Source organism: Athene cunicularia (assembly GCF_003259725.1).
Source record: "Athene cunicularia isolate RWA chromosome 5 unlocalized genomic scaffold, athCun1 chr5_part1, whole genome shotgun sequence".
Taxonomy (NCBI): domain Eukaryota; kingdom Metazoa; phylum Chordata; class Aves; order Strigiformes; family Strigidae; genus Athene; species Athene cunicularia.
Window position 1 is genome coordinate 34,349,913 of NW_020799101.1, and position 19,319 is coordinate 34,369,231.

Sequence of the window (19,319 nt, forward strand, 5' to 3'; positions counted from 1 at the left end):
TAGATGGTATCTGTCTAGAACTAAAATCTATCCATTTACTTCCCAAAGTTCTTTCAGATAACTGCCAAAATAGACTAAAGGGCTCTGAGGAAGTTTAGCTTTGAGCTGAACGAATCAAAGACAAGGGTGATGAAGTGAAAATATGTTAATCACAAAAGCTATGTATTTGCCCTATACTGCTTAATCCTCCTGTAACTGACTCTGAATTTAGGTTATACTTCACTTAATAACCTATACTTTTGGTCTACAAACAAACAAAAAAGTATCTGGGCAACTGAAGGTTTACTAATTCTGCTCAAAGTCAACTGCACTGATATATATGAATAAAACTTGCTAGTGTTAAAAATAAGACACATCACACAGGTATGGAGTCACTGGCTGAAGGCAGTCATGAACTTCAGGTGGTCCTAAAGTCTCAAAAATTTTCTATTCCTGCTGAAATCTCTCCAGTCTCGGTCTTCCCTTCAATAATGAAATGTCCTATGCAGAATAATGATTCCTTATCCAATACCTAAAAGAAAATCATGGCTAGGGCCACCAACCAAATTTGCTTGGGGGTAGATATGGCAAAGAATGGTGGAACTGTGTTCAAAGGAATCAGAAATCAGATACAAATAGACACACTTGGAAGAGGAAAAAGATTTTCATGTCAGGGCTAAATCAAAGGTTTTGATTAAAATGGCAGTTGCTATTCTATGTATTAAAGTCAGCTGGTCTTTGTCAACCTAGATTTGTAATACTGGTGAAAGGCTACCATACAACTGTATGACCTGTTTTAGTTCTGGACAACATAATAGAAAGGTTTCTGGTAATTAACACTCATTGAATCTCCTATTATATAAGTTCTTTATTTTGTCTGCTTGTTTACTCAAAATTCTTTTTGAAAGATAGTTTAAAAAATAGTAATAAAATTAGCATCATGCCAAACATTATATATAAAAAAAAAATTAAACTGGAACGTCCTGTTCCATCAGTTGCTCTGATTTTCTTTCCTAAAAATGTACATTACTTTTTTTTTTTTAATATATTTTCTTCTCATATTCACTAAAATAGAAACACTTTCCTTTACCAAAAAAATATTTTTAGCAAGTTTATTAGAATGACTCTGAGGTAAAGGACCCTATTATGCATTTCTCCTTTGAAATAAATTCTGAAAATCTTCTTTCTGAAATTCTAAGGAATCAGTGAATTCTGGGGAATCTGACAGCTAACACACCACACATACACCTCTCACCATCTTATTCCAAAATAATAATTTGTGAAAATAAACAACCTGTTTCAGCATTACTGAGTTCAAACAGATGCAAATACTCTCTTACTTTAATACACTTTTGGTTCATTCTCTTGGTATGCATTGTATGTTAGTGAAATTAAATGTAATATTCTACTTGCAAAATTGTTTATTTCTAAATGAGCTATTGCAAAAAAAAGAAGAAAATAGGAGTGTGCAATAGTATTTGAAAGCCCTTACAAATTGTTGGATGTACATCATGCTACACCCACTGCAAATCTTGGCCACAGAAATGGAAACCATTAGCAAAACATTAAAACAAAGCTGGAAACTGCTGATTATCAGTTTGCCACTGTCTTCACATTTAATGCAGTACTTGGCTCAAAAAGTTCTTTAAAAATCCCCAATATAAGTGAAAATATTTACAAAATAGAATGTCTCTCACTTAATGTCTATTGGGCAATAGTCTTTTAAAACTCCACAGACACTTGTAAATCTGTCAAAAGAATCACTGCCCATAAACAAACTTTCATGTAAAGAGCATTTCAGTGTCAATCAGACAGGATTTGGAATTTTTGAAACACCAATTTTAAAGTAAACGCAAAACCAGAAATAGTTTAATGTTGATAACAGTAAATTACTAACTATTTACTCACCAGAACCCACCAGTAGCATTTACAGGAATCATCCTGACAGAGAAACCAAGTATCAACACCATGAATTCCTATAAACCTGTCACTGACACCATCCCCCATGAGTTATGCCACTGTGAAAGCTGCTAAAACTACCCCCCCCCTCCTCTTGTCTGCTCAGAGCCTGGCAGGTTATACTGCCAAGCTTGCCATTTCATTTTCTTGTTATAATGCAGGCTTATCTTTGACAGGAGGGTTACTCTTTGGTAATTTTTTTTTTTTAGAACCACTAGATTTTCTGTCTCAAAGGGGATTTGAAACCATGCCACAAATTAATTAAATGTAGTATGAAATAACCCCAAATTTTTGTAGTAGAGGATCCATGATTTTTTACAGTGCAGAAGCCTTTTACACTACTTGGGTGTATATACCCAAATAAGAATCTAATAAACTTTAGATAAAATGCATACATTTAAATTATTCAGCAAGTGCTATATAACTTAATCACGATTTAGCTTGTTTGGTTTTGCTTTATTACATTTTCTTACTTGCAAACAAGCTTCTAAGTTAAACAAAAAGTTACAGGAGATGCATGTCCATTGGGCTTTGTTGCAGGATTTGGTTATATTCTCTGGTTATCACATGTAACTTAGACACGTATTTACTGCAGGTATGCATATAAGAATGTTAGCTTTATTACAATCCATTGTATCTCTGTCATCTACAGCTCTTGTGCTTATTTATAACCTTGAAGCAAATGTTTATTTTCAGACAGTATTTTAAAGAAATGTGGATAAGTGATTTATTTTTATTCCTTCGTAGTACAGTATAAGAATTGTGACAATTTCTATCTGCAAGTGATTATGCTGATACTGACACAGAAAAGTTTCAGAGACAGTATTTCACTTGTATTTTTGGACACACATTGATAATCAGTACACATCTCAATGATGGCAACACACAAAGGTTCAAGCACTAACACCCTAGCCAGACCTGGGTTGACAAATACAGAAGCCTTTGAACCAAACAGAGAGGGAAGTGCCATGAAGGGGGTGTGAGGTTTTTTGAGACAAAAGTATCTGAGAAAAATATAGGAGGATCAAATTGTGGTGGTACTCTATTCTCAAGCTTCATTTCTATTGTCTTAAATAAAGGTCAACAATTTAATGCAAAGGGTTAGCACACTTAAAACTAAATATACCATTCTAACCTATTAATTGCTTGCATAGTTACAGTTCTAAATGATAAATTAGTTTCAGCTAATTTATAAGAAATGTGCTTCTATGTACAACTATTTTCTTCACTTATTAATAATTCATTTTTCTTAAAAAGCCATTTCAGAGGATAGAAGCTAGTAAGTAAAGCTATAAACATTCTAATCTTTGTCTGTTTGAAATACATTTTCTTCTTGACACACGGAAAGAAGCAACTGTTTCAGTGTTCAAGCTCTCACATATGAGACAGAAAAACATTTCCATGATAAGCCCTAAGCTGTGGAAAGTGAAATAATTGAATTAGTGGCATACAAAACAGCCTGTAAAGTTCACCTGTTCTCATAGAGTTTTAATGGAAGCTGAAAGTCAGACATATTGACAATTCTCACAAGTTTGATTGGATATTCTGTTTAAGATTTATGAGGATTTTTTGTTTGTTTCTTTTAAGTTTAACAACATTTTGAACTTTTACAGTATGTGATGGCATGCAGAGGAACTGTCAGGCCTATATTAGTTTTAACTAACCTTAACCAAAAATTTTTTTTGCTCCTTGTTTTGTCAAAATGTATCAACATTTTATATACATCATTTAAAAACCTTTCTGTTAAGATTGTTTCCTAAGAATACATTTAACAAAATGAACAAAGATTGCTAGTAAAACTAAATATTTTTCACACCATAGCAACATGTCTGAGACATTAACCTCTGGTTAATGTATTCTCTCTGAAATGGTAGTTTACATTCAGTGTGGCCTTCAGCAGAGAATCATACTGCAAGGGACTAAATAACACATATAAATGAATATAATGACTAAATGCTCAAAATTTTCCAGTCAAGATTCCTTAAGTGATTCCAGCACACATTATTAGTAGAAAGTTTTGGTTTAGTGTCAAGATCCAAACATACAGACCTCCGCACATCATTAAGATCTGTCAGGAGTGTAGAAATGTATGCTAGCAGAACCCACTGAGAAACTGGAACATTTCCCTTCTGTCTGAACAGTACAAAAAATGAATATATTGAATCTGAATAGTCTTGTCTAATTTAGCGGAAGAAAAAAATTTAAGAAGAAATAATATTTTTAATCAGATGAGCTGTTTATTGTGCTAGGAAAAAAAAAAAAAGACCTTTCAAACACACAAATACATTATTACTTAGCTTACTGAACAAGGGATCAGATAGAAGAGCATTGCTGGGCAATGGCTGGAACAGTAAGTTTATGAACTGAAGTTGTAGGGGCTGGAGAATCTTCTGTTTCCCTCTGTACTGATGGATCTCTGATTTTCTGTGCAAGACAGATCATAAAGTTTCACCTAATTAATTATACCAAGTTTATGGCTTTGGTTGAGCTAGAGCATCCTGCTTAGATTTAAAATGATGTAAATTCATAAACTACCTACAATACTAGCAGGAACACTCCTCAAAGTGTTAATTAGCTTCACTACTACTAATTTGTATCCCACTGTCTGAAATAAAGTACTTTCAATCTTTGATCATTGGCAGTAAATACGTAAGCATCTAACTCAATTCTAGCACAAATCTGCCTTTTCTTTTACTGCATACTCCCGTAAATACAAAGTCACTGTTCCTCCCAAGGCTAGTATTACACACTCTCCAAACTACATCATTCATTATCCATCACACACATTGATAGGGACAATATTCCTCCTGTTCCCAGATGTATACTACCTGCTCCCAGATGTACACTACACAGTTACGTAACTAATGCTTAACACACACGCACACATACACATGTATTTATTTTTATGAAAGGGCACACAGAAAAGTGCACAGAAAATCATAACTGTGGTATTTCCAAGATTCGTTTTAGAATCTTAACATTTGCAGAATGATTTTTAACAATAAATTTCTGAGGATTCTTTAGCCAAAGGAAAAAAAATAAAAGAAAAAATTAACAGCATGCCATTGTTTAACCAACAGAAAGCTTTCTCCTTCTCCTTTGTGCGCACATGCAGACATCTGCTTCCAGGGAATAAACTCTTCTAAAACATCATTGCTTTGCTCCTCTGTTGTATTTCTGAATCTTATTAAAACCATTCCATACTATTCTCTATTATCATAAACTAGAAAAATCTAATGGAATTTTAAGAAATGCTCCACTTAGGAAAATTTCCACTTAATGTATTCGCATATGAACATCACCAATGGAACACTGTCAAAATGTTAGTTTTATTGTAAAACAGAATCTAATGTACATATACAAAATGTGTTTTTTAATGCCTGTGTTGTATCTTTGCCAAATCAAAGCAAACTGAAATATATCTCATCCTGCTGAGGCAAGACACTATTCAAAAAGTGGTCAGAAAACTCTGAGAAGGAAAAGATTGTCATTTTGTCAACAAAAATTTAAAACAAAATAACTTTTCCTGTACAAAGCTGTCCTCTGCTGTTTTCCTTACACCATTCTGTTTCTACAACATTTTATTTCTTACAACATTAATTTCAATTTGCCATCACTTCCAAAATTTTAAGGTTAATTTTAAAATTTAAAAGTATAATTAACATGAAGAAAATTAATGTGACTAGTTCCTGGAAAGTATCATACAACTTCTCTGCTTCTGCTGGGAAAATTTTTCTGGAACATGTATGTGACTCAGATGTCCAAACCTCATTTTTTAAATTTACTTAAAACATTTCATTTAAATTAGACTAAGGCTTTAATTGGTTGAAAATATTTTAGAAAATGGCCTTTGATATTTTTTTGAATACTATCCTCCTATAATGAATCACCAATTACCTTTTACTGAGAAGTATTAATTGATCCAATAAATTATATAGAAAGTTAACACTCAACTGATCTAATATTTAGAATTTTCATTATGTGATTCAGTAAACTTACTGTCTATAAAGTAAATCAAACAACAGATAAAATCTCTCAACATTGTAATCATTGCCCTATTGATAATTATTGTATCATGATTATACTAAAACTCTATTCCATAACAGACTTTATCTGAGGCCATATTATATATGAACTAAGTGTATAATTCCATCTGAATAATTATGAACACATTCAATTAATTTCTCCATCTTTGCTTACATACAAATCCAACCAAAGCTGAAAATGTTTCAATGAAAACATCAATTAATCTCTAGAGCAAAAATGGTTTATAGTTAATTAGTGGATATTTTGCTGCAAAAACTTTCATCACAGTTTGAGGACTCCGATGGGAACACATTTATGAATTTCAAATTCATTTATTGTGAATACTACTGATTAAACTTTTCCGCTTTTGTACATCTTTCTATTTGTAAATATATTCCCATATAATTCTTGATAAAAGCAGATGTTGTTCAGTATTTTAAATCTGGAAAATCGTAGAGTTTTAGTCTTAAATGAGCATAAACTAATTAGTTTTTTCTTTTTGCAGCTTCCTCCTTGTCTTTATTTATAGTGACAGTGGCTGCAAGAATCGAGAATGAGTGACCCTTTTCAACTTCCATCCGTTTCTCATTTCTAAATTCTCTTCCATTCTTGTCTTAATTTTGTAATACATATCCACTTTGTAATATAATGTGATACAGAGCTCCCTGAAGGGGCACTGAATGAGAGCAATGCAGATGCAACAGTTTAGTCTGCTCTAGAGAGCCATGCTAAGAGACAGGGTCAATTAGCTATTATGCTGATATAGGTAAGCAACACCATGCTGGTTTCAACCAGTGCACTGGATCTGTTTCTGTGAAAAATATATCTATCTATATATATGTACACACATATTCATATCTGAAAAAGAATATATATATTGTCACGCTATTTGAGAACGAAGATAAAATGAAGCACTTGAAGAGGCAGTGGAAGCTGGGTATGTTCAGACTGGTGAAGAGGAAGTTAACTGTTGATCTAGTTTTATGCTTCAACTATCTAATGAACAGCTATAGAGAAGATGCAGCCAGACTTTTCTCAGAAATGCACATCTAAAGAAAAAGGAGCAATAGTCACGAATTGCAGCACAGGAAATTCTCCCAGGATAAGGAAAAATATTCAAGACAATGATTCAGCACTGGAACAGGTGCCAGAAAGGTGCTGGAATTTCCATCCTTAGATTCAAAACTGAGCTAAGGCCCTGTACAACTTGATCTAAATATGATGTTAGTTCCACTAAAAGCCTCTGAACCACAGAAGCTCCAGAGGTACCTTCCAATGAACCAACCTGCATTTCTCTATGATTTTAAGATACTTGTAATGCTTCTGTATAAAAAGTAATGTGAAAACAACCAGTGTAACACTGTTTCAAATGAGTAATTTCTCAACTTGTCACACGTAGTTTTGCTTGCTTCCCTTTTAATATTTTTATGAGGATTATACAATTTCAGAAGATAGGGTTGCCATAAAATGAAGTTTTGATGAAGTTCCACTACTTAAATGTGAAGAAGTTGGGGGTAATATACTTATGCAAGATACAGATCTGTCAACAATTAGGTTAAGAGGCCCCCAATTTGAAACTATGTCTCCTGGAGTACTGAAATCCATCTGATTATTATGGGCAGCTGATTCATGAAGTCCTGCTTCTATTTTAGATTAAATTATTTTCTTTCTGTCATGTAATTTTGTATGTAAACAACTACATATATATTCATACAGTTAAGTTAGTAAAAACTTAAAAAATATATATATACTGTACTGAAAAAATATTTGAAAATGGTAACTACTGGTGGCCATGAAAGAAGGTGAAAGCAAATATGTGGATTTTTAGTAGGATCAGAATGTTAAGAGTCTCACAGGAAATCTAATAAATTATAAGCAATAAAGATGTGACCCATGAAAGTATTCAAAGTGGACCTACCTTGGTTTCCATTTTTAACTATTCAATAAATATCTTTGCTCTTTCAGCTAAGGTCAAGAATACTAAAAAGTTATAATAAACATTACAGTAAATGATAGAAGGAATTTAATATTGCTTTCTTTTGACTAATGGAGCAGCATTTTAAAATTTTATGAACTGTACTGCAAAGAAGAGCAATGAGTATGACAGATGGAAACAATCTACAGTGCAACTGATTTTGTATAATTAAGATTGTTCAACTTTGGAGAGAGACAAATAAAAAGTTCATGGTAAAACTTACACAAGTCTACCATACTTTGTAAAGTTACTTTCTTTCTAAAAATCTTCTTATGATTATGCACTTCAAACATTTCCTGCTTATTCCAGAAGAATACCAATCAAGTAGCATTGTCCAGACTAGAAGGGAAATCATGTTTGGTCATAGGAAAAGATATCTTACTCCTAGACAGGGAGTAAGATATCTTACAATCTTAAAATATTACTACAAAGCAAAACCTGGTTTTCTTCCATAAATACAAAAATTAACTGGAAAGCTAACACCTGTTAAACGAATAAACGTATCTGCTTATGCTACTACGTAATATTAGAAAACCTTGGAAATACACTCACTATACAGACCTGGAGTGACAACCTGAGCTTATAGAAAACATTTCTTTTTTCTGTGACTTTAACGTGAAACTAGATTTCACTCTAAAATTTTAATCTCATTTTAAAATATTGCATTCTTCTGCACTTCTTTCCCCTTAAAAGCTTATATAAAATGCATATATCTGTTTATAATTCTTTTTAACTTAAAAATGCTGATGATTACAAAGTTTGTTCTGGAATATGTGTTAGATACCTGTTGGATAAAGGTTCTCCAAAAATTTGTTTGAATTTTTGAGCCAAACAAATCTAATCCCTTTAGACTAAAGTTAGTCTGTCCCTTTAAAGTCTAATCAGAAAGACTTCAAAATAGCAAATTGTATGGAACTTAATCTGTTTATCTGAAAAGGATGAAAGGGTTTGTGCTCCATCTAGATTTGAACTTTTGGTTTCACAGTGTCTAGGTATTTCAAACCAGAGGTTTACACCATTAAGACATGCCACTCATGATAACACAATCTTCTCTGTGTTAATATCCATGATAGAAAGATAAATGAATGTCTTGATAAAGTTTTAAAAAATATTTTGAAATACTAAATGACAGCTATTATTAAAAGTTATCTATCAGAATTGCCATTTCAGGCACAAGGGGTGATATTTATATTTTTTTTAATTGTTCTGGACAAATCTTAGAAAAAAAGTATGTCAGTAAGAGGAACATTAGCTTGTTCCCTAATGGCACACAAGAAACCCCTCTTTCATTCATTACCTTTGTCTCATCCCACTTCCAAGGTAATCTGTTTAAGACTACCTTAGCCAACCAAACTGTGAAATAAATCCAATGTACCCTATAACACAGGCAGCACCAGTTAATATTGTTCAAATTATTTAGATCTGAAGGGCCGCGCCTGTCTGGATAGCTGGGCCCGACGCTTCTCTGGACTTGGTTTCTGCTACTCACATCTGTTTCAGCTTTAGACTTTCACTGGTATTCTGCCAGCAGCCACAACTTTTTAATGGCTACAATAAACTACAGAGACTCATCAAATCTTTGTTGTATGTGTTAAAATTATAACCTCTTCAATTAAAATTTTGATTTAAAAATAAACTACAGCATTATCTGAAGAAAAAAATTTGAAAGGAAATGTTTGAAAGAGACACAACGTTTTTATATGAGTGAATGTTTCTTTGTTTAAATATAAGAGAAACTAATGACAGGAATGCTTGTTAGAATTCGGCTGCATATTTCTGAGTGATAAAATACCAACATCTGAAAACATTTCCACAAACTTTTTTGTTTCAAATCTTTGCTGTCATTAACTTTATATTTTAATTGGTTTGGCTGGGTTTCAAATACATCTTTACAATGAAGAATTATGAAAACAACCTCAACATAACAATTCTGATTATCTTCTATAAATACCTAACAAAATTTGTTTTAGAAAATAGAAATCAGTGATTACAAGAAAGCTACAGTTTTTATTTTAAGAGTTAAAGTTTAGCTTTTCCTACTTGCTGTCTGTGTCTTTGCAATGTAGAACAAATATGATGTGAATGTCACAGCCTCAATGCAGATCCTGAAAGGCTAAGATGCGTGACAGCAGGACTACATGCTGAAAAAGTACAAGATCAAACACAGATCATGTTTCTGCACAAACTAGCCCAAAAGAGGGCAGGCCAAGGGGTTTGCAGGGCCAAGCGATGAGAGGAGATAGAGCACTCACTTATGCCCGGGTCGAACAAACAACAACTGATACTTTCCTACCACTGTTAACCTTTGAAACTATCCTAAAGATGGCAGTGACCTAATCCAGCAATTTCTAACTGTAAAGATAACTTATTTTGTAATGGTTTTCATTGCCTTATATTAAAAAAAAATTAAAAACAAGCATCTTATTCAACTCCGAGTCTAAAAGGACTCTTCCATTTTGATGCAGAGATGTAAATGTAAATGGAGAAGTTTTTATAGGCTTTTATGCAGATGCTCTCCCTAAACTCCATCTTCTACACAAAACTGCTTCAGTAATAGTAGCAACTTTTCCTTAACAAAAAAGACAGCCTTAAAATATTCAGTCATCATTTGCTGGATTTATTTTAGAAAGTTAAATGAAGCACAAAATAAAAATGAAACTGCTTGGAACACTTAGAGAGCAACCCTTCCTACTTTATTTCCACTCAGTACCTTGATTGATAGATGAGTTGGGTTTCTGAGCCCCTCCTTATAATAAACATTTTTAGATGTTTATTTTATGTCCCAGGGTGAAAATATTTTGAACTGGAGCTTTCCATTTCCATTTGTTGTGCCTTGGCAAGCTGTGCTTTATTTCTACATTAATAGTATTCAATTCTTTCTTGTAGCTGTTAAATTGTTGTTATACAACTACTGAAGAAAGTATTTACATTATGGAACTAACAGATATCTGCAGTTAAACACACAGTTCTGGAGAAGACAGAGGAAAATTCACACATAACAAGAAAATGACAGAAAGATTTCGTTAGGGGCCTTTCGATTGTAAAAGGGAAAATTACTTTTCAGTATCTTTCATTTTTATTAAGTCATGAGTTTGATTTTTTTTTTCTTTCTAATTTATGTGAGTAATTTGTGCCACAGTGTAAAAACTCTAAATGAATCAACACTATAAACCTAATTAGCAATAAGTAAACCTCATAAAGGTCACATTTTAAATGGCACTTTGTTGTTAGCAGAACAAATGTGAAAGTTCCCAGTTACCTTCTAGATCTCTCTTCAGTTTCCTTAAGTCTTTTATTAGGTCTTCAAACTTAACTTGGGAGGCCTGGAAAAAATCCTGTGGTTCTGGTAAAGGAAAAATACTCTTGTCTGTTCCTGCTTCCTAAACAAACAAACAAACAAACAGGCCACTATGAAAATTGAATGCATTTGCAGTGACATAAATTACTTTTTTTGAAACATCATCTATGAAACACTATTATAAAACTGCAAAAAAAAATTATTTTAAATCATTCTTGCTAAAACAACATATATATATATAATTCAAGATGAAATCCTGATGATTCTGAGTGTTCAAACTTTCTTTTAGATGTTGTAAAGTGTAAACTGTGCTCAATTTAAACTGTGAAATGACATTGAGTTCACAACATTTCAGTTCATTTTATATCAATAAAGGTTCAGATAAGGGATTAGAAGTTTCTTAAATACAAATAACATGAATGACTAATGCAACAACTAATCTTATGCCAAAAGTTTGTGGCTTTACTCTCTTGCAATTCATTAAACATATACACACTTTATAAGCATAAATTGATAACAATATTTTTATATTGCCTGAAGTATTTTATACAGATAAAAATATACAGTTGAAAGTTTATGTGGCTAAATATATCACAAGTGTCTGTATGGAAGTCCTAAGTAATACCTTATTTTTAGCAAAGTAAGAAAAAACATCAGAAATAACCCAAACCAAATCAAAAAAACCTTACAAGTTTCAAAGTGGTATCTCCAGTGGAAATTTAAGAAGTATATAAATGGTATTAATATGACATTGCTGTGTATGAGCATATACTAGTGAGTTTAAAATACTACCTCTCACAGATTTCAGACTGTAATAAAGGAAAACTCACAGGTTGGAGAACTAAAGGTTTTGAGAACAGGGAAAAAATAATTTTATTCCTATAAAGATATGAACATTCAGGGGGAAAAAAGTACAATGGATGACATTTACACTGTGCCCATTTTTTCCACTTTTTTTTTTTTTCCTCAAAATTCCCTGAAGTAAAATTACAGCATAGTAGAAAGTTTGCAGAAGTGATAAATATTTAAATAAATTAATTAGAAAGCATTAGATTCAGCATTATTAAAAAAGGAGAAAAGAAAACATACATCAATACCCTAAGCACTGAGAAACACTACAGGCTAGACAAAGTTGCTTTTGTTAGGAGGCTTTTTACATGATGGGTACTTAGGTTAAAGTAATGACACTTTATTTACCTGCTTCAACAACAACAAAAACCGAAAAAACCCAACCAATCAAACAAACAAAAAAAACAAGTACAGATTTACATATCTACTATTTTTTTATCTTCTCTACAGTTCAGGCCCAGGAGCTTTTCCCATGCTCCAGACATACAGACCCTCCAACATCAGTGATCATAGAATCACAGAATGGTTTGGGTTGGAAGGGGACCTTTAAAGACCATCTAGTTCACCCCCCCCTGCTATGGGCAGGGAGATGTCTTCACTTACTTTAGTCTTCATTGACTTTAGTCTTACTCCTGGAAAAAATCCTCATGACTACTAACTAATCAATTCAACATCTTTATGTAAGAATTTTTTTTTTTTTTAAAAAGAAGGAAAAAAAAATTATTCAGCCAGACATAGGGCCTTGAAAAAATTACACTAGTCTTAGATTAAAAGATTAGGTAAAGGCATCTTCATACTCTCAAAAATAATCAATTACATACTTAAAATCAATTAATAGATACACTTTCATTTAAAAGACAATAGTTCTAATTTTCCACTCAAAAACTTTGGGCACTGCTGATGTCTACCCAAGTCTCATAAATGTAACTTGCTCAAAGCAGCAGCCACACCTCCTCCCACATTTTCAACCTCTTAACTCCTCATCAGCTGACTCATCTATTTTAAAATACCAACTTGTCCTTGCATTCTGTCATGAGAGGAATCATGCTTCTGTCTACCATTACTGCCACATCAGAACAAGACTTACAACATTACAGTAACCAGGATTTAAGAAGACAGGACTGGAGTGACCACTTGTCCAGTCTGCAACAGTCACAGGCAGTTGCCTGCAGTGGTTAGTTCAACAGTTAATATAAAATTTTCCAAAGCCTTATCATAAAACCTATAGCAAATTTTAGACCTTTTGAGGTCCACAACTATTATAAGAAAGCAAAAGAAATCGATTTTATTTTTCTGTCAGAGCTACTGTGTTCAGATTTTTAAAATGCTAATGCGAACTCATTTACAATCTCTTAAAGAAACCCACTTTTGAGATGGCTGATAGAGCAAATGAATCTTTTACCTTATCACAATGGCGTAGGTAATATATGACGATATAATCCACAAGATTAATACCATTATCCTAGGAAAAAAATACATATATTATTCAAAATGTGTGTGTGATTAACACCATTTCAAAGTGACTGAAAATCTACTCTATATCAAAATAAATATTATTTTATATTGTTGTAAGAAATAGGACTCACAGTATATTTAACCTTAGAATTACTGAACAAAAAAATACATCTTTTATAACATAGGCTTAATCATACCACCAGAAGACTTACAGCTTCTTTTGGTTCTAAATATCAGGTGAGAAAACATGCATTGGGTAAAGCTGTCCCTGTATCTTTTTTTAATAATACAAGACATTACTGAATAATAATAATATTATCTTGACTAATAGTAATATTATTCTTGAATACATATTAACAATATATTAGATATATTAAGGTGAACTGTATTTCTTGATTCCTCTAGCCTCAACTTATCTATAAAGAAGATCTGAAAGAAGCATAGGTATTTTTCATATTCCACTCCAAATATAAAATCAGATAACATGTACCTAACAAGCAGATTTCATGTCCTGTTGTAAGTATCAATTTTAATATTCACTTTGCGGAATCACCATTTCCATGGTCCTGCATACAACTGTATACAACATAATTTTATTTTGTTACATGCCCTTGGGTCAGCATAGGCCAGATGAACTAAAGGAAAAGTGTAAAACTGTGACTTGTATGTTACAGGGTACCATTCAACAATATAAATCAATCTTAATACAGGGATTTATATCTGGAATGTCTTTGAAGTTTTTTTCCGAAGTGTTTTCATATTGTAAATTGACAGGTATTAGGACAAACATTTGTATGTGAACAATGTTCCTGTACAGAGCTGCTTCCTCTGTATTAGAGCTTACAGCACATTACATTTTATTATTATCATACACCAGCAAAATTCTTAAGCAACTAAGCAAGTCATTGCAGTCATGCAGACAAAGCCACTCCGCTTGTATAACTGTTTTAGAAGATACTGTTGGCAGGTCATGTGACAAAAAGGAGCCAAGGTGACTCATGAATATTTTATTGCCCTTTTAGAGTAAAATACACCTGTTAGTCTATTTTCTATATGCTAAACTACCAAACCTATTACTTGGTTTCAAAGAATATTTGCAGAAGACAAGACATGGTGATTCTGAAGAGAGCTACATTTTTTAAAAAAATCTCTGTATCAAGGAACTTTCCAGGCTCATGTGACAACAAATTAATTTTGTGTGAAGTAAGAGATATTTAACATTGACTCTTTACCTTAGCTCCTGGAATTCAGCTAACCTAGACATAATATTGCTTGCTGGCAATTCCCAAAAAGGGAATAATGGGACACAGGGAAGATACCTTACATGTTTAGATATACAAGACCCTGCATTCTTCTTCCTTGCAAAAACGATCTACCAAATATCTCTGAGGTTTCATGTCTGCCTGTAGCAGCTGGCCCCTTTGAGTTTTTAAGCATTTTGGAGACTAGTCTAAACTAATAACATATTTATTTTGGCTACCAGGAAACTGTAAATACTATAATTTTTTAGCTAAGGAACAAGTCTTACGCAATTATACTGTACATCTGTCACTCCTTTTCATAACTCATAAGTTTAGAAAGTGCTGGCAAATTCAGCCAAATTGGAAAATCCCAGAGATAATGAAATTCTCACAAGTTTATGGTTAGATAGAAGAGCAAGACTAAAATTAGTACTTCTACTGAGAAAAGTCAGGCAAAACTCTGATGTTTTACATTATTCTTCATGGCAGCTGGCCAACCAATGAACACCTGAATACTGTGCAACTTGGCCTGGTCCTAGTTTAGCAGCAGCTTGTACTGTGTCATCCATGGAGTAGGACTGGAAAAAAAGTGGTCACATGGAACAGATGGACCATTGCTGTGAAAAGTAAGATTTAGAATCATAGAATCATTTAGGTTGGAAAAGACCTTTGACATCATCAAGTCCAACCATTAACCTAACACTGCCAAGTCCATCACTAAACCATGGCCCTAAGCACATCTACATGTCTCTTAAATACCTCCAGGGGTGGTGACTCCACCACTTCCCTGGGCAGCCTCTTCCAATGCTTGACAACCCTTTCAGTGAAGAAATTTTTCCTAATATCCAGTCTAAACCTCCCCTGGGCAACTTGAGGCCATTTCCCCTTATCCTATTGCTTGTTATCTGGGAGAAGAGACCAACAATCACCTCAATACAAACTCTTTTCAGGTAGTTTTAGAGAGTGATCAGGCCTCCCCTCAGCCTCCTCTTCTCCAAACTGAACAAGCCCAGTTCCCTCAGCCGTTCCTTATAAGACTTGTACTCTAGACCCTTCACCAGTTTTGTTGCCCATCTTGGGATGCACTCCAGCATCTCAATGTCTTTAGGAGACAAAGAATTCAAATCCATTGGAAAAACTTTCATTAATACAGTTGCTCACTGAACAATTTATTAAATGTGTTTTCACACTTCGTTAGTGATAATATTCACAAGTAAAATTAAAAGCTCCCTAGACATACTGATTTCCTGACATTGTCTGTCTCACAAATGCATTCCTATGTACGCAAAGCATTCTACCTTCCTTATAGTTCAAGACAGCACTTCATGTAGGAAAAGGGGAAAAACTTGAAAGAACAGGCTTTTTTTCTCACCCTCCAAATCTGTACTAGCATCAGCAGAAAGCACCTCCTATTCTTTGCTGCTTCATATATCCATGTGGTGTTCAGGTATGCTCTGGCACAGAACAACTAATATAGGCAGTGTTTCCATTGCCTACATTATCTAGCACTTCCTCCTCTACCCTACTGAAATAAGGAACAAAGTAACCTCATATCAAAAGATGTCCAGAGTGTGCTTGAGTCTGACTTTGATCCTAGCATGACTAATCAAAAACATTCTAGTGTTTCTCAATTTTTGACAAAATAATTTACTGCCATCTATGACTATTTCGCATGCATGCCATTCAGAAGTCTTACCCTACATCCATTTAACTAGCAATTGAAAAAAAGCCCTGAATATATCTGTTGGGTCTGACACACTTTGAAAAGGATTAAAATCCTATATATTATATATTTATATCCATTAGGTATAATCCTTTAATGTGTATGCTGCACTGAATCCTTACTGACCTTGTCTTTAAACCCAATTTTTAAAACATTTTTACTTACACAAAGCTATCTTAAGAGCAGGAAAAAAGAATGGGGACATTTACTAGAGAAGACTTCAGCAGTCTGTGCTCTCTCACTTCTCTCTACCCGACTGTAATTAAGTCCCTACTAGTAAAAGAGACAGACAGAAGTTCTTACATAAGATAGCTACCACAGTAGTACTGAATAGGAGCAATCAGTGATTATGGAAATATGCATATGTGCAGGAGAAGGAGGTGAAAAGTTGTGAGAAAAAAGCAAGAAAATGGTGCAAAATGCCTTGCTCTTTCAAGCAAGAATGGTAAGAAATAAAAAAGATTAACATTTGACAGATGATGGAACAAAAAAAGATCACTTCAGACAAATTATATTTAATTAAAAATTAGTACTTACTCTGCTTTTGACATCCTTTAGTTTGGGGAGTATTTCCAAACCAAATCCATCGGCTTGACCTCGGGTCCTATTCCCACCATTCATATAATTTCCAAAAGCCAGAATCAAACCTAAAATTTCTTTTACACTTGTCATGTTCAGCAAAGCCTGGAAAATGGAGACTAGTCTATAACTTCTGGTGGCACAAAAATTCTAATCACTAATATAAAATACTATGCCTCAAAACAGAAATCTAGAAACACAGTGGAGAACTAATAAATTATTTTAATTTATATATGAAGACATCTATCTTGTCAGTTAAGAATCTGAGGCCATGGACCTAATTCTTAACTATGTAGCCTCATACTACACACTGGATAAATCAATTGTAGTGCAAGCTCCTCATAAGTAAACTGAGGGCAATATCACTTTCACTGTCTTATACAATACTGATTCTTTATTTATGTCTTCTTTGGGAAGGAAACACTAAGTAACTATTTTTATTGTTAGAACATGCCAAGAAATCCAAAGGGTTAGAGCATGGGTACTTTGTAGTAGCAAAGCTACTCAAAAGCTAATCTTCAAATTGGAAAAAATAAGTAAGTTAAATACTGTCCTGGCCAGGATGTTATACCTTTAGGTCAGTACTTACTTTCTCTTTTAATTCTTATCTCGTTCTACTTTTCATGTTTTATTTGTTATAATTTGAAAATCTTTTCTTTAGTCATTCATAGCATAGAAACCTTAGGTAAAGCTTTGTCGGGTACTAAAAAATCTGATGTATCCAGGTTAACAGAAATGTATAGATATCAGGGGAATGTAATAAGCTAATGAACATGATAGGCATCTATTGCTGATGGCACTAACAGCAATATGCAAAAAAAGTAAGTTTGAAAGGCCCTGTACTAAGATAGTCTGAGATTTCTATTTTATGGAGATGATCTATTACTCTACTTAATGTGCAAAGTAATAAAAACGTGCCATTAAATAAAAATAAATTTTCCTATGTAAAGCATAGGACATCACACACAACTCATTTTTGCTCCTTCCTCTTCCTTTTGTTCTTACAAGCAGCTTAAAAATGTAATATATTTTATTTTTCCTGAAAAGCCATAACCAGGCTTAAGGTTCATCAGTTATGGTAAAAAAAATAAGCATGAATATAAATATATTTATGTTTTTATTTAGCTTTTATTAGGACTTACCTTGGAAACACGAGTTATGATATCAACTTTCCGGTGCACTGATGTTATCCCTTCAGAGAAAACTGACTGGAAGATAATACACTGAGCTCGTTCTGTGAAGTTGGGGATCTGAGATAACTCATATAAAAATCTGAGGGAAAAAAGAGTATTAACGAATCTTTATATTTCTTATTTGTGGGGTACATAATGGATCAAAACTGTAGCATCTTGAAATATACATGCAATCTTTCCTATTTTGAATCAAATCTGATAGAATTTATCATTGTTATATTCTTTATACTCAATGTGTTAAGAAATCTTACTAATATCAAGAAAAAGGCAAGACATTAATCGTTATCACAGTAAGCCATTAACCCACTATGACAGCTGCATCGTAATAAACAGAAGAATCCTAAACCTTGATCATAGGTTAAATAAATAAAAAAAAAGAAAAAGAAAAGGAAAGAGCTAGAGAAACACTATCTATTTACTGTTTTCACTCATGTATTTTTGCTTTCCTTAAAAATGTGCCCAGCAATACAGAACTCAGTATATTCCTACAAGGTTATTTCACAATATACAATGTCTGCCAAGAAATTTCTTCTGATGCTTACTCAGCCTCAATTTTCTTTTACTGACTTGCACTACACTTCCAATTATATAGCAGCATGTTATATGGTAATGCACCTAGCTGTGTATTTAGCTCTAAAGCACTTGCAGATTATATGTCTCTTCAGTCAGTGTTCAGCACAGTTACTAACTCTTTATCTGCTCTTTATTTGTCCTCATATATACAGCTTCCTCATTAGTCTATTCCAGCTTTCTTCCTTTAACTCTTTGGTAAATAAAAATAAATAGAAGCATATTCAACAACTTCAGTCTGGATATCACAAAATGAAAGCATCCCAAAGGCATGAGTAATTCCCCCCTTTTCTACTCTTCATTTGAAAATGTAAAAGCTTGGGTAAATAATACAAGAAGATTTAGCATTTCTTACGATAACAGGGTTTGTATAATTTGCTTTGTGGGTTTTGAGTCTAGCATTTCAGTGAAACACATGCTTCCTTGAAATCCAGAAACAAGCTGTTCTTTGCTCCAGTATCACTTGAGAAAC

The 19,319-nt window shown here is 33.3% G+C and overlaps 1 protein-coding gene across 2 annotated transcripts in view; it reads right to left on the reverse strand.

The window, feature by feature from the left end:
• The window catches only part of FMN1 (formin 1), a 139,693-nt gene that overhangs the window by 43,908 nt on the left and 76,466 nt on the right, over positions 1 to 19,319 (reverse strand). For both annotated transcript variants that reach the window (XM_026849131.1, XM_026849130.1), the window contains 4 exons: positions 18,227 to 18,356; positions 17,043 to 17,189; positions 13,489 to 13,548; positions 11,199 to 11,319 (listed from right to left, as the gene is read on the reverse strand). In XM_026849131.1, the coding sequence (XP_026704932.1) occupies positions 11,199 to 11,319; positions 13,489 to 13,548; positions 17,043 to 17,189; positions 18,227 to 18,356 (458 nt within the window). The remainder of the gene's footprint in view (positions 1 to 11,198; positions 11,320 to 13,488; positions 13,549 to 17,042; positions 17,190 to 18,226; positions 18,357 to 19,319) is intronic.